The sequence below is a fragment of the Lemur catta genome, chromosome 9 (genome assembly GCF_020740605.2).
Source record: "Lemur catta isolate mLemCat1 chromosome 9, mLemCat1.pri, whole genome shotgun sequence".
Classification (NCBI taxonomy): domain Eukaryota; kingdom Metazoa; phylum Chordata; class Mammalia; order Primates; family Lemuridae; genus Lemur; species Lemur catta.
Genome location: NC_059136.1, coordinates 65,692,430 through 65,708,391, shown reverse-complemented (window position 1 = coordinate 65,708,391; position 15,962 = coordinate 65,692,430). Strand labels below are relative to the sequence as shown.

The 15,962-nt window shown below is 38.0% G+C and overlaps 1 protein-coding gene across 1 annotated transcript in view; it reads left to right on the top strand.

The window, feature by feature from the left end:
* Positions 1-15,962, top strand: part of NECAB1 (N-terminal EF-hand calcium binding protein 1) — a 144,322-nt gene that overhangs the window by 116,042 nt on the left and 12,318 nt on the right. Inside the window, exons 9-10 of the mRNA XM_045561815.1 lie at positions 4,286-4,339; positions 13,136-13,248. Of these exons, the coding sequence (XP_045417771.1) occupies positions 4,286-4,339; positions 13,136-13,248 (167 nt within the window). The remainder of the gene's footprint in view (positions 1-4,285; positions 4,340-13,135; positions 13,249-15,962) is intronic.

The following is a 15,962-nucleotide window of genomic DNA, read 5'->3' as shown; positions in this document are numbered from 1 at the left end:
AAGCAAGTTGGGATATGATAAAGAGTTCTTTAGAATTACATTTTATGTTCCTACTTATTATATTTTTATTGATGAATTCAGTTAGTTTCCAGTAGTCCTGATATTGTAGTGATATTCCCTTTAAACAGCTTTGATGGTAGAGGCAACCTTTGTCAATCAGTGAGAAATTGTGTTTTCTGTCCATGCCAGGCACCAGGGAGGGAACATTTATGTTTGAGACAGAGCCACTGATTTTGAAGAATCCATAGTTTACTTATAAAAATAAGCTATGTTTTTTTTTCTGAGAGAGAGAGAGAGTTAACAGATTGTTTTTTTAAAAAAACATATGATAACACAAAACCAGATTCATAGTAGTTGCTCAGTAAATAGTGGCTGACTGACTGAGATGTGCTAAAGAAACAGCAAGTACTAAAATCTATAGATATTCACCTGGGGGCATGAGCATGTGAGCTGGGGCTCTCAGGAAGGACTTCATGTGGCAGGAAGAGTTTAAGCGAGGGCTTAAAAATGGTGACTCAATTAAAAATTTGATTGCAAGCAACAAATCACTTCTCTAATCAAAAGGAGAATTTTCTAGAAGGTTTTGGAAGAGCTCACAGAATTAACAGATAGTCTAGAGAACCAAATTCAGGAAAAGTCAAGAGACAAGATAACTCTAGAGATCTAGATAGCAAGAAATACTCAGCAGTCTCTCAGGTTCCCTCCACTGGAATAAATGAGTTCCAACCATTTCCAGCCCATTGGTTTCTGCTCAAGATACTACTTCCCAGGAGAGAGAGCCTGGTTGGTCTCCTTAGGGTCATATGCTGACTTGAAAGGAAAATGTATTATCATTAAAGTTGGTGTAAATGCTAATCAGCTAACAAACTAACCAAAAACTGATATTTGCAATAGAGAAGTAGAATTTTAGTAAACAGAGAGCAGCTGCAGGGGGCATTCAGGAAGGTGATGGCGTGAACAAGGGTACATCAGCCTGGTTAACGGTCTTTCATTTAGGAAAGTAGTAACAAATAAGGTTGTATGGAGAGATGGAGGACAGATCATGGTTGGCTTTAAATAATAGGCTAAGGGATTTGGACTTGGTCTTGGAGACAACAGGAGACATTTATATTATTTTTCAACAGGTGAGTTATAAACTAAAAAGATCCTTCAGAGAGAAAATGGAACAGCAAGATGCAAAGTAAATTAAAATAAATGCAAAATGGATTAACACAAGAAAAAAAAAACAGCTCAGGCATTGAAGAGTAGGTCTGTGCCCCTGAACCCACGGGGATCAGGTATGGCAAGAGATGGGCCTGGACCAAGGTAGTGAGTGAGAAGAAAATGGCAGAGTTGAAAGACTTGAAGTGAAATTAACAGCATCATTGGATGGGTACGGCAGACAAAGGACAGGAAGAACTGCAGTGACAGTCTGAGGCCCTGAGCCTCTGTCGTCTGTAATGGTTATACCATTAACAGACAAGGGAGAAACAAGTGACAGATAGTGGGTGAGGTGAGGTGAGGTGAGAAGGTGAACTGATTTTTCAGATGTGTTCATTTCAAGGTACAATAGGACACTTAGGCAGAAATCCCCAGTCAGATGTTAGTAGGAGAGAAGTCAGGCCAACAGGGTAAGGTCTTAAAAGCCATGTCCACAAAGATGAACCTCAAGTCCTGAGCATGGGGCAAGTCTCTGAAAAGGAGATTCTGTAAAAGAAGAGGTAAGTCAAGGAGAAACAGACTTGGAGAGTTCCAGGTCCTCTGCCATCCTGTCTTCATTTATTAAATTTACATTGACCACTTACTGGATAATAGAGCCCATACCAAAACTATGAACTTGCTGCAAATCAACTTTCCTCCTTTCTTATTTTATTAATTGATATGTGAGCTCAGACTAAAAAGATTCATAAGAAAAATAGTGGCTCTGAAAATTAGTTTTCCAATGTTGGAAGCTGTGGAAAGGCAGGACTCCTATTTGCAAACTAAAGCTTGTTAAACATAAGGATTCAATTGTTAAGTAAGCTTGGATTCATTTAAAGAACACGAAATCTCTTTTTCAAGTGGTTTTGAAGTTCTGGACAAAATGTTACTTAGTATCTGAAATCTATATAGTTATTTTTAAAAGAGTGGTTCAAACTTAGGCCATGCCTTTTTTCCAACTTTAAATCAAAGTATCGCCACATATCTTTCTTTCCCAGACTTTTTTCTCCCTCCCTCCTATGAAAGGGCTTCATTTTGAGGTTTGCTGGAAGTACAGTGTGACGGTTTGCAGCAGGGAGGCTCCAGCTGTGTGGCGCTCAGCGTGAGCTTTCTTAATGAATGGAGAAGCAGTGCAAGTTCAGTTTTCTTCTACAACTTCTGTATTGCGCTGAATTAGGTTTTTAGAGAAAAACTACCCAATTGTCAACAGTGACCAAGCGCATGTCATTTCACTGCTGTGACTACCTTGTCTCCTGTAGTTGTTAACACTAGGCTTGATCTCCCCATTGAAAGGAAGGGAACCTGCGGTGGAACATATGTTATCTTTTTTCTCCATTAAGTATTTATGATAAATCCTTCCTGCACTGTAAATAACACTTGCAATTTCTACAAGTTTCTTCAGGTATTCCTTCTATCCATTCCAGCCCGCATGAGTATTTATGGGCACATACTGAGCTTTTATCTTATGTTTTGCTTGATATTGCAGAAAACACCTTTAATGTTAAACAGAACAACAAGAACAACAGAAAAAAACCTCTTCATTCTTCATGAAGTCCTCAATGTATCATCAGATCACAGGGCAGTCTCAATTGAGAAATATAACTAAGGATGTCACACTCATACAACTTGTTTTAAGTTTTTCTTACCTTAGATCAGGAAAGAGAGAACTGAAAAGTGTACCTGAGTTGGTATCACAAAAATTGCGATCAAGGAGATTACTATGTAATGGTTACTATGTGTAGAGCACTTTTTAATTTTCAATTCACATCTATATGCACTTTATATAATTTTTGCCTTCATGGAAATGTTATGATTTAAATGGGGCATTCATTCAGCCATTCATTTATTCAACATTTATTGAGTAGCTTCTACATGTCAGGTACTATTTGGGCGGTGGGATTACAGAAGTGATCAAAATAGGTAACATCCTTGGTATCTAGAGAGACAGACAAAAGCCAAGTAAACAAATTCATGAAATAAGATCATATCAGATCATGTAAAGTGCTATAAAGAAGAAGTAGGGCAATATGATAGAGATGGGAGGGGGGTGTTGAATACTCAAAGTAAGTGGTTTGGGAAAGTCTCCCTAAGCAGGTGATATTTGAATTGGGATGTAAAAGGTAAGAAGCAGCCAGCTAGATGAAGACCTAGGGATAATGAATTTAAGGTGGAGCGAACAGTAAAAGTGAATCCTACATCACCAGATAACAGTATAGCTAGAGCAATCAATACAGCTCTATTATTAACAGGATGGATTTCTACAGCTTTAAATTTATTTCTTATCTATTTAAGGAATTGTGCATAATCCGCACTTGGAAGAAATGCTAGGATGTATGTTCACCAAATGAAATTCTTAGAGATTACACACTTGGTTTCACTGGGGACATTAGTGTTATCCATTGGTCATCACAGAAAACTCTAAGGTCTTTAGAGGAATCCTTCATTTTTAGTGAATATCAATAGTATTTTCATTTACTTTTTAATTCACTTTCTATTTAATAAACCAATGCTAGGATACATATAAATGTACTATAAACAGTAGACTAATGTTTATAATAATCTCCCAAAAAATGTAGACAATGTAACAGTACTCACAGCAAAAGAAATCAGACTGTTAGGCCTAATCATTCTAACTTTCTTTTTTCTTTTTACGTTCCTATCCTTCCGCTTTCTGTTTTAATATTTCTCTGTCCTCCATTGTGCTCTCCAGTGGCATCAGTGAAGGAAACTTTAAAGCAATAACAAATTTAACACATCTGAAATAGCTCCTTATAATTGATAAATGGATACGAAGAGTCTTTATTGGAATAGCTCGATTTTTAAAAGTCAGAGTTATTTCATCTCTTTTCAGATAATTAGGTTGATTCAACCTTAGCCATGAAAGGCCAGGCCTGTTGGCTCACGCCTGTAATCCCAGTACTCTGGGAGGCCGAGGAAGGAGGATGGCTTTGAGGCTAGGAATTCAAGACCAACCTAGGCAACATAGCAAGACCCTGTCTCTAACTATACATATATATTACCATGAAAGAATTATGATTTGAATATATGGTGTTTTAAAAATTATCTAATTTCTGTTTTTTTTTTCTGCCATTTCCTCTAATTGCAGGATCTCAAACTTGAACCATTGGAAGAAGAAGTTATTGAAGGGAATACTAAATCTGTAAGTACTTTTTCCAGGTCAAAGTTTTAGAAATATATTTTTTTGAAAACATGATTTAATTTCTTCAAAAATTAGTTACTATCTCCATGAAAAGTTGAAAACATAAGTAGACATATTTCATTTTCAATGGCTAAGTAGGTGTTTTCTAAATTGTGATTTGTGTAAACCTAATACCTACTGCACAGGGTTTTTGTGAAAGCACCTGGCATGTAATAGGTACAAAATGAAGATTTTAAGCATGTATAAATCAGCACATTATCAACTAATTGAATGAATATGACTGGCAGAGAAGGGAACATTCAAACTATGTCATAAACACATTTTGTAAACCCTGCTGTGTGGAGGACCGTATATACCTGAGCTGAAACCTGGTTCTATTCATTTTGTATTTTCAGCATTTAGCCTAGGGCCAAGAACATTGTGAATGCTCAGAAATAATTTTTGAAGGAATAAATTGATATTGAGAGAAAAGGGAACATTTATATCCCTAGGGAAACGATGTCTATCCAGAGTTGTGGCAATTTACAGAGACTGAAAGAAAATTTGGAAAAGTGATCCTAATAGGTACATGAAGATAAAACAAAAAGAAGTTAGTAAAGAAGTTAATTGAAAAGCAACACATACCATGTTTTGTTATTTTACTTTATTTTGAGGCAAATATTTATGGCATATTTTATTTTAGGATACTGGATTTTTATATTTGCATTTAGTGGAAACTTGGCTTTTAACATCTTGGGTCCTACAGAAAATCACTTTTTTCTTAATATCTTAAAAATGTATCATATACTTTATAGATGTTGAAGGATCAGTCACATTTACACGAGACAAAGATAGGAAATATCATTCCTCTCTGAATCGTGCCCTAATTCCACAGGCACTGACTACGTGAGAGAAGCTGAGACCCACCTGTGTTGCAGGCTCCTGCCCATCTGTCCAAACTCATTACACAAAGTGAATCTTCAGAGGAAGCCTTGGGGGAGGGGAGTCTCAGAAAAATGAATAATGGCTACAATTATCAGAAGCCTATACTTAATGCATACTTTGCCCTGACATAAGCTATATTTTTCACTATATGTTTAGTGCCTTTATCCCTCCAAAGACAAGATTGTGGTCTGTGTTAATTCATCAGGAACCTAGAATTTTAAAGTGGTAGATGTTGGTGGGAAGTGAGAGGAGAGGGGTGTTGAGTACATATGCTAGGAACAGCAGGTTTGTGCAGTCCCACGGGCATGGGAATGGCTAACCTTGTGATTGTGCATCTGTCATTGTCTCATAGGTTTGCATGGAGGAGAAACTATACTGCAGTCAAAAAAAACCTGAACATAACTTTTCTAATTGTTATGAGACACATTGTTTATTCTTACATAATTTTCTAATGTAAGACTATTTTCTCTCTCTAGCTATGAGGAAGAAAAATTGTCTAAGGATTCTTTGTGAAAGCTGACAGCTATTCCATTTGCTGGTCCCTGAACAGCCAAAGACACTGCCAATTTTAAAATATCCACATACACAGCATTACTAATTCAATAGTGCATAGAAGTACTTAAAAAATAAGATTGGGCAAGGTGTTCCAGTTGTCAATCTTGTTTAAAAGCAAGAAAGGATGTTCCTTAACTATTTTCAACCATATGTAGAGGTAAAATAATTATGCTCTTTGGGAGCAGACATATAGTAATAATTTGAACTGGTTTGTTTTTTTAAAAAAAATACCAATAAGATATTTGTCATTAAAAATTGTAGTTTTTCATTAATGGTAGTACATACCTTACTATAATTCCTATAAAACCTCCTATTCAGAATGGCCAAAACCATTTTTCTCCCGTTATTTCACAGCTAGTGCTCATAATTGTATCCTACTATGTGCTCAATGATTTATCCTGTTGCTCAAAACCAGTTTTAGAATTTGTTGACTAGAGAGGTAGTTTTCCTTTTCCATAATTGAATGCACAAGAACTTTGAAAAATAAATTCCACATCAGAAAGTGAAGAATAAATTTGTATTACACTCGGTTTTTTAAATAGTGATTTTTACTGAGCCTTTGCTATGTGCCAAGTGTTGTGCTAAATGCACACATAAATAGCTCACTAAATCCTTGCAATAGCTGAATGAGGTGGTGCTGTCCTTAGTCTACAGACGAAGAAACTGAGGTGTAGAGAGGTTTAACTACCATAGCTGAACCCCTGCATTCCGACCCAGTCCTATGCTCATTACTGCGCTCTAACATTTCCAGCCCTAGTGTTTAGTGGATATCTGCCCACTAAAGTAGAGCTGCTCTTCTTTGCTAGCGAGGTTGTGTACTAATGCATGATTGTTTCTTGAGATTTTCTACCATGGAGCAGAGCAGATTATCTGGTAGGCTTGTTTAAGCACACAACAAAAGTCCTGAACCCTACCAACTGCCATGTCTAGTTTTCTGGGCAATGAGCCATTACATAATGATGAGTCTAGGATGCGATTTCTTTTTTTAAGTCCATTTTTTTTCTCAGCCCAGAGTAGGAGAAGTAACATTTAGTACCTGTCATGGACTTTATATATACTTTGTATGCATTATTTAATCCTGCCCAAAACTCTGTGATATAAGAACCACTATTCCAATTTTATTTATCAGAAGGCTTAGATGAAAAAAATTAAGAAATTTGTTCAAGTCCACATAACTAATAAAAGTGAAGCTGATTCTTTTTAACTGATGCCCCCTGCTCTTGAAGGAGAAAGAAGAAAAGAAATAGAGGACAAGATGATGGAGATAGATAAAGGAGAACCTAACACATGTGCAGTGCTCTAGAGTGTTCAGGGCCACCTCAAATCCTCTTCAGGAATGAATAAATAAATAAAATTTATTAAAAGAATTCTAAGAATAGTCAATGGCTAAAGAGCAAGAGCATCTTTAATGTGTTTGTTCCACAAATAACTTGACCACCAACTACATGCTGGGACTGGAGAGAGGTTCTGGAAATGAAGCAGTGAATATTATAGGCTAGAAACAGATTAGAAGGAAATTAAACAGGGACTGTGATAAGGATTAATATAGGAAAGTATAGGGGACACAATCTAGGGGATCAAGACATGCATCCAGAATGACATAGTATTTATGATAAAACCAGAAAGAACAAGTATGAGTTAAAAAAATATTTATGTATCTCTTACTCCATTGAATTATTCTAATATTGCACTAAAAGCACTAAAAGGTGCTACATAGAAATATTAAAACATTTCAAATGATTTATAACAAGCATATTATCAAGACAGCAACTCCACAATTCACCATTTTATTCTTGGCATAATAAAATAGGAAATAAAGATACAACAGGGACAAATCCTGCTCTAATGTCCAAGACCATGACATTATGACTCATTGAAAATTTTGAGATAATTTATTGTTATCTAGCTGTGAAGTACCCAGCAGTGGGTCTGAATCATAGAAAGGTCAATGTGATTTTTGAAAGGATTCACTCTAACCAGACCACACACCCTGGGTTTGGCCAAGTGTATTGATCCACCTGCATCCTTTTTGCTGCTGCCATTGTGTGCCTTCGGCACTTCCTACTAAAAGACTGTTGAAATAGAATAACTTTCTAGATATTTTCTATATTAAAAAGGAGGTTTTTTTTTTATTTCAGCATATTACAGGGGTACAAATGTTTAGGTTGTATATATTGCCTTTGCCCTGCCTGATTCAGAGTTTCAAGCATGTCCATCCCCTAGACAGTGTGCATCACACCCATTAGGTGTGAATATACCCATTCTCTTCTCCACTCTCTCACCTGCCTGACACCCAATGAATGTTACTATTATATGCGCACCTAAGTGTTGATCAATTAATACCAATTTGATGGTTAGTACATGTGGTGCTTGTTTTTCCATTCCTGTGATACTTCACTTAGTAAAATGGGCTCCAGCTCCATCCAGGATAATACAAGAGGTGCTAGATCACCATTGTTTTTTGTGCCTGAGTAGTACTCCATGGTATACATATACCAAATTTTATTAATCCACTCATGTATTGATGGGCACTTGGGTTGTTTCCACATCTTTGCAGTTGTGAGTTGTGCTGCTATAAACATTCGAGTGCAGATGTCCTTTTTATAGAATGTCTTTTTTACCTTTGGGTAGATGCCCAGTAATGGGATTGCTGGATCAAATGGTAGTTCTACTTATATCTCTTTGAGGTATCTCCATAATGCTTTCCACAGAGGTTGCACTACTTTGTAGTCCCACCAGCAGTGTATGAGTGTTCCTACCTGTCTGCATCCACACCAACATTTATTGTTTTAAGGCTTTTTGATAAAAGCCATTCTCACTGGAGTTAAGTGATATCTCATTCTTGTTTTGATTTGCATTTTCCTGATGATTAGAGATGTTGAGCATTTTTTCATATGTTTGTTGGCCATTAGTCTATCTTCTTTTGAAAAGTTTCTGTTCATGTCCTTTGCCCACTTTTTGATGGGGTTGTTTGATTTTTTCTTGCTGATTTTCCTGAGTTCTATATAGATTCTCATTATCAGCCCTTTATCAGATGTGTAGCATGCAAATGTTTTCTCCCATTCTGTAGGTTGTCTATTTGCTCTCATAGTAGTTTCCTTGCTGCACAGCTTTTTAATTTGATCAGGTCCCATTTATTTATTTTTGTTGTTGCTGTGATTACCTTTGGGGTCTTGTTCATAAATTTGTTACCTATGGCAATGTCTATTAGAGTTTTTCCAACATTTTCTTCTAGAATTCTTATAGTTTCATGCCTTAGGTTTAAGTCTGTTATCCATCGTGAGTTGATTTTTGTGAGGGGTAAGAAATGTGGATCCTGTTTCAGTCTTCTACATTTGGCTATCTAATTTTCTCAGCACCATTTATTGAATAAAGATTCTTTTCCCCAGTGTATGTTTTTGTCTACTTTGTCAAAGATTAGATGGCTATATGAGGATGGTTTTATATCTGGGTTCTCAGTTCTGTTCCATTGGTCTATGTCTCTGTTCTTGTGCCAGTACCATGATGTTTCAGTTACTATAGCTTTGTAGTATAGCTTGAAGTCTGGTAAATTGATGCCTCCCAGTTTGTTTGTTTTTTTTGCTTAAGATTGCTTTTGCTGTACAGGGTCTTCTGTGTTTGCAAAAGGAGTTTCTAAAAAGTCATGATAATTTTAAAAAAGGCTTGAACACATTCTTGTGCTTTTCAAAAACTCCAACTCTTCTTCAGCACACTGTTGTATATACTAAAATAAGTTAGCATACAATAGGAGTCTACAAATCTACTATCTTTTTCTGTCTCTCTACCCCCATATCAAACCTACGCATAATGTTTTGTGAAGTAAATTAATTCTGCCATACATTCTTAAGGGTTTGGGGACTATTGACAATTAATATGTCAAGGATTATTGAAACATAGTCTTGCTTTGCAATAGCTGAGTCAGTGAGAGCATACAAGATAGGCTATGATATCCCTCAAGACAAACTTGGAACACAATGGTAAGTGTAGTAAATAGAGCCAGATAACATGAAAAAATAAGTTACATTTAAAACATGTCTCTGTTTTCTAAGATTAAAGAAGCTGACATTTCCTCAAATGTTCTAAGAAATCAAAGTCAGATGCAACTATAACCTAATGTTACTGGCAAATACTGTTCTGTAAACTCAGATTGACTCTTCATACACAGCACTTTTCAGCCCAATAAATTCCAAATATTCCACAATAGTTCCATTGTAACAAAATTCCCAGAAGGTAAATGATAAAGGCTATACTACATCTTCTACAGCAAAGAAACAAAATGTAGCATCATGAAAGAATGCTCTGTGCTAACTATTTACAACTTGGGATCCCAGATTTCAATACGTTTTCAGGCTGCATATTTGACACAGACATATAGAAACATCAACAAGATTTCCCACCTCCCGCATGCCCTGTACCCCATAACTTGCCTTGACCTGGCCAGCATAGAAAATTTAGGTGTTTTATTTGGATTTCAGAAAGTTCAGTTTAAATTACCTATGAGTCAAAAAGCTCCACTTGTCAGAATAATCAAATTTAGGCAGATTATCTGGGCCTCACAAATGGATTTCTTTGTGTAAATGTCTTGGGAAAGGAAGAGAAAGATATGTCTTGTTTGGGTAGCAAAGTAAAAGAATTGCCTTTAGACTAAAAGAATTATGGTGAAATAGGTGGATATATTTATATATCTCATTAGGGAAGCCCCTGAGAATCATTTGGTCATTGTTAATCACAAATGCCTGACCAAGACGTCCCTGCAGATTCATATGAAAAGGCTATGTCCACCACTACTTTTGCAGACATTAACTTTAACTGTACTTAGTTATTACTTTTAAAACCATGTGCCAGGGAGAGTCATATCAGGATGATTGTTCACCACAAAACCTTAGGGGAGAGTTATAGGCTCATATTTACTGATTCTTGATCCCTGATCCTGAGAGGAAATAAAACAGAGCTCAATTAAAATTGAACTCATTATGGTGGCTACGCTGCGGAAACAAATAGATCCAAAGCATAGAATGGTCCCAATACAATAAAAGTTTGTTTCTTGCCCAGTAAAGAGTCCACACAATAGTTCAGCTGTGCAAGGTCCTGTCTGTCATCTGTGGTTCTGCCATCCTTTAGGGGAGATCTTCATCCCTTAGGGGAGAAAAGGGCAAGAGAACATGGAGGAGGCTTACATCTTCCTTAAAAGTCTTGGCTCAAAAGTGACACATGGTACTTCTGCTCATGCACTGTTGGTAAGAACTCATCAGTTGGTTACACCTAACTGCAAGGGAGGATGAGGTACAGGGTCTAGCTGTGCACCTAGAAAGAAAAGGAATGAACAACTTGGAGTTTCTGCCACAGTCCACCTTCTGGCCATCAAATATTCATATGCATCTTTCGTTTCACATATAGAACACACACATAGACCCCTCCATAAAGGACACCCCCGCCACAATGTTTCCTCCAGTTACTGCTTCTAGCTCAAAAATCTAGGATCTCTGCATGATGCTCAGTCCTTTCTGTAAGGTCAGGTTGTAGTCCCTTGAGGTCTGACAAACTTATGAAGGTCAAGGTAAGTTATCTTCCCTATCCCTTCACACACACGTGCATGTGCACAAGCACGCACGAACACACACACACACACACACACACACACGCACACACACAGAAAAAATATACCATGATACAATGATAAGTCTGGGCCAGGAAAAATGCCATAAAAACTGCCATTCAGAAAAGGGATGAATGGGAAACACATAATATTTCCTGGTTGATTGCAATGATGAATTCATGCTGGAAAGGTATTTTTCAGTGAAGGAAGTTCTGTGATTAGACACTGGATCTCTATTTTGGAAGAAACCCTGCTATCTATTATTCTTTTGAAAGATTCTTCATCCATTATTCTCCATGACCACATCTGAAACAGCCACTCTTTTGGGGGATTACAGTCTTTATAGCCTATTTCTTGCTCATATTAGTTGGTGGGCCCAAATACTATTTTAAGGCTTAAACTGTCAAAAGATTTTAAGACTGGGATCAAGATTTCTTTGGCAATACAATTCCCTCAGAAATTTAGCAGACTTCTGATAAATTTACATATAGTCCATTTCACGTGCCAGTAACCACACCTAATGTCCTTACCCAGGATTATGTTCAAGCCTTATTGATTTCTTTACTAGGCCCTATGACGATGAGAATTCTATCTTGATCCATCACATTATAGCCAGAATCCAGAACTTTGTATTTACCTGGCACCAAGTAGGAACATTTGTTGAATATATTGAGTGCTTAACATAGTCCCTACAATGTAATGGTGTTCAACAAATAGTAGCTATTAACATGCAGTGAGAAACTCATTGGAATAGGAGACAGTAGACCCAGGGTTTAATTCTAGCTCCTATGCTACATAGCTGGTAATATTGTGAAAGTTATTTTTCTCATATCTTGATCATCCTCACATTGTTGCATTGTGTTTTGTTTTTGTGTTTTGCACTTTTATGATTCAGACCAATCCATACTTTTATTTGCACTTTTATATTTCACTCCCAATCCTTGAAGAAGAGGAAAGGACTAATGGTGTGACCTAAAATTCCATGAGAAGCCCATAGACAGATCTTTAGTGAAGTTTCAAACTAGAATTGCTCTAACGCTAATAGGATTTGTTACAAGAGGTAATTGGAGTCCTCCCAGTGTGATCCATTAAACACAGGCTCCACCTAATGCCATGACAATTTGAACACAGCCTGTTGTAATTGGTTAATGTGTTTGAGAGCCCTGTAATAGTTGATGTAACTTTGGAAATTTATCAGTGAACACATAGTTTTTGAAATTTAATTGTAATGATTGTCACATATGTCTGATTCCACAGAATATCCAAGGAGAAGCTGGAGCTGTGCAGTTTACAATAGGACTTCTCTTTAAAATTTGGCAAATGACTCTAGGGCAGTGATCACACACCTGGCTGCACATTAGAGACAATTAGGGAGGTTTTAAAAAATACCAATGTCTACACCTCACTCCCAGAGATCCTGACGTAAATGTAATTTTAAAACTTCGTCAGTGATTCTAACTGAAAAATCAGTGCTTTAAAAAAGGAAACACGTCATTGTAAGGGACACTTTGTTTAGCTCCTGTCACTAGAGGTGGGAAAAATACCCTGCCTATATTGCAGTCTTGATACAATTTTGTGCTTGGAATAGTCATGGCCTTTCTTGGTCACATTTTAGATAATAATCATTTGCTTTATGAGGAGAGACGGGACAGGCAATAGGCGTTGGCTTAAAGGAGGCTCTGTGACAGCCAGCGCAGTAACCCTTGCCCTTTCCTTGGCAGCACATCATGCTTGTGCAGCGCCAGATGTCTGTGATAGAAGAGGATTTGGAAGAATTCCAACTTGCTCTGAAGCACTACGTGGAAAGCGCTTCCTCCCAAAGTGGATGCTTGCGGTAAGTGCTCCTACACACCACCCTTGGCCGTAGCCAGGTGGGGGGTGGGGAGAAGGCATTTCCCACTATAGATGAGGCTGGGGGTCTGGAAGACAGGCATCCGAGACTCCTCATGTGAGGTTCCAGCCCTCTGAGTGGTGTCGTTTGTGCAGCGTTTAACTGGATGTTTTCTCTTTAATCCTTGAGCCCTGTGTCAACTTGACTGTTAGAGGCACAAGCAAAATAAAATGGGGAGAACAACTTGAAGGAGAAGAGGAGGTTGAATTCCAAATAGATTGAAACTCCTTTTTCTGCATCCAGGCAGCCTGCACTCTGATTTAAAAGCAGCTCTGGTAGATGAGGCCCCAATTCTAGGGCATCTAGCTTTGATTGCTCCCTTGGCAGCATGCCTGATGTCCTAATGACCATTTCAGCCATTATGAAATCGCAAGGACCTCTGAAGTCATGATTTCAGGCTTTGGTCATTCAAAAAAAAAAAAAAAAAGCAGCAGCAGCTCTTATCTCAGTCTATTAAAATATATTAACTATACCTCATTTTTAGTTTTTGCACACCAATCAGTCCAATAAACAGCTACTATAGTAGAATAATTTTCCAGAGAAAGGTATCATAGAATTTCCTTAATCAGGAACCTGCAGCAGCTCTCCAACGAATATTCTATCAAATGCTAAATGTTTGTCCTGACTCTATGTCTGTCCTACAGACAGACCCAGGAATCCATATCACTGCTATCATTTGTTCTCCCACACCTGAGCACTCTGCCTCAGCTCTGCACAGCTAAACTTTCCAGCATAACTTGTTCATTCCTACCCCTGTGCCTCAGACATGGCTATTTTCCCTCCCAGCGATGTGCACCCAGTTGCAGGTCTCTGCCAGCCCATGCTCTGCCCCAGGTCCAGAGCTCAGCCCCAAACTCACCTGCTTTTAGAAAACTTCCAAGACCAAATTTAACCCTACCTTGGCAGCATGTTTAAAGTGCATTTCATAATACTTTTCAAATACTGCTTTGGGAAAGCTTTCTAGTGGGCAGAAGGGTGTGTGCGTATGTGTATATAAACACATACTTCGTGTTCCTAGGTGCTTTGTTTTTCCTCCCAGTGATTAATTGTATTTTAATCATACCCCAGCAGAATACTTCTCCAGCTAAGAAGTCTGGCTCTGGAATTAAACGTGGGAATTTACTAGCTTTGTGATTTGGGGAAAGACTTTTACTAGCTCTAAGCCTTGGCTTCCTCATCAAGAACTTCGTAAGAGGGTGGTGAGGACTGATTGAGAGAGGCCACGTGAAGTGCTCAGCACAATATTTCCTGTCCACGGAAGGTCGTGCAACATGAGCTGGGTCACTGTTGCGTTTACTATTGCTTCCTCATTGTGGGACTGGCTGGCCACCTATCTGGACCATGAATGCTGCGCTTGCTCAGTGCCGTTAGCAGCGCTTGATTCCAGCAGTGCCTCTGTAACAGGAACACAGGAAATGCTGTGCTTCCATTATTGTTATTCTACTTCACACCAGGCCCAGAAGGGCACAAACCAACACTCCATTTTAGTCCTTTTAGTTCAGTGACTGTAGAGAGATTTGCAAAGGTGGGAATATATGTAGTTTTAAAAAGCCCACTCATTTAAAAATAAAATTGAATATTTAGAAAATGCAAAAAGATCCTATATATACCTTCCGCAATGTAAACTGCAGAAAGTAGAGCTCAGTAAACTCTTTTTTAGGGAGTGAGGATATAAAGGAGATAAAGTCTGTTTCAGTGTATCACAATCTCCAGGGGTTGATTGGATGTTTTACATTTATAAAAGGGGCACAAAGGTTTACTTTTTAAGGTTCAGAAACACTGCTTTAATGTGTGTTGGGGAAATGACCTCAAGCTACTAGAACAGCCCCAGGGAGCGGGAAACAGGCTGCAGAACAGTGAGAGAGCAGATAGATTTGTGCTGCCTGCGGCAAACTCTCTTCTCTCTGTAAGGAGGGTAAATTGCTCCATCAGCTCCCGCTGTGAGTAGAGGGAAAAAAAGTGTCCTTTTCCTGTAAGATAGAGACCCTCAGCTTCTCCTTTTCCTTTGCAAGACTGGTTTGTTTCTTAATGGTCCTTCATTCACTTCTTATTGCTGATTTTTCAGTTAATTTCTTTCTTTTACTGGAATTATCAAAACGCAGACTGTGTCAGATAGAATGAGCATCAGAGAAGCACCACACACAGATGGAATACATGTGGAATAGACGTTATGCCAGTTTGCCTGTCTAAATTCAATTTTTCAGTTGTACCAGTTAATCAAATTCAGTTTTCTACCTGTATCAATTGATAAATAATCAAATGCCACTGAGACCATCCGTCATGCTCTAATGCCCCCAGCATGATTGCCTGGTGCGTGGCTGAGAAAGTAAAGCTCTATGAATATCAGAGTTTTGCCGTTTCTTCCTTGCCCATAATGTTTAGCTCAGCCTCATTTCATGGTTGGACTTGAAAGGCCACCATGAAATAAAATAGACATTATTGAGAACTAACAAGATTAGCCATTTTGCAACCATTTTCTGATTTAATCTTAACAGCAATCATCAGAGGCACGTATTACATACATCCAGCTTAGGCACAAACAGGCTTGGAGGGGTTAAAAGACTTGCTCAAATTTGTCTGACTCCAAAACCTATGTTTAATCTGTCTTGCCAGTATTTGATCATCCTTGAATTAGAGTTGCCTGGAGTTTCTGTGGT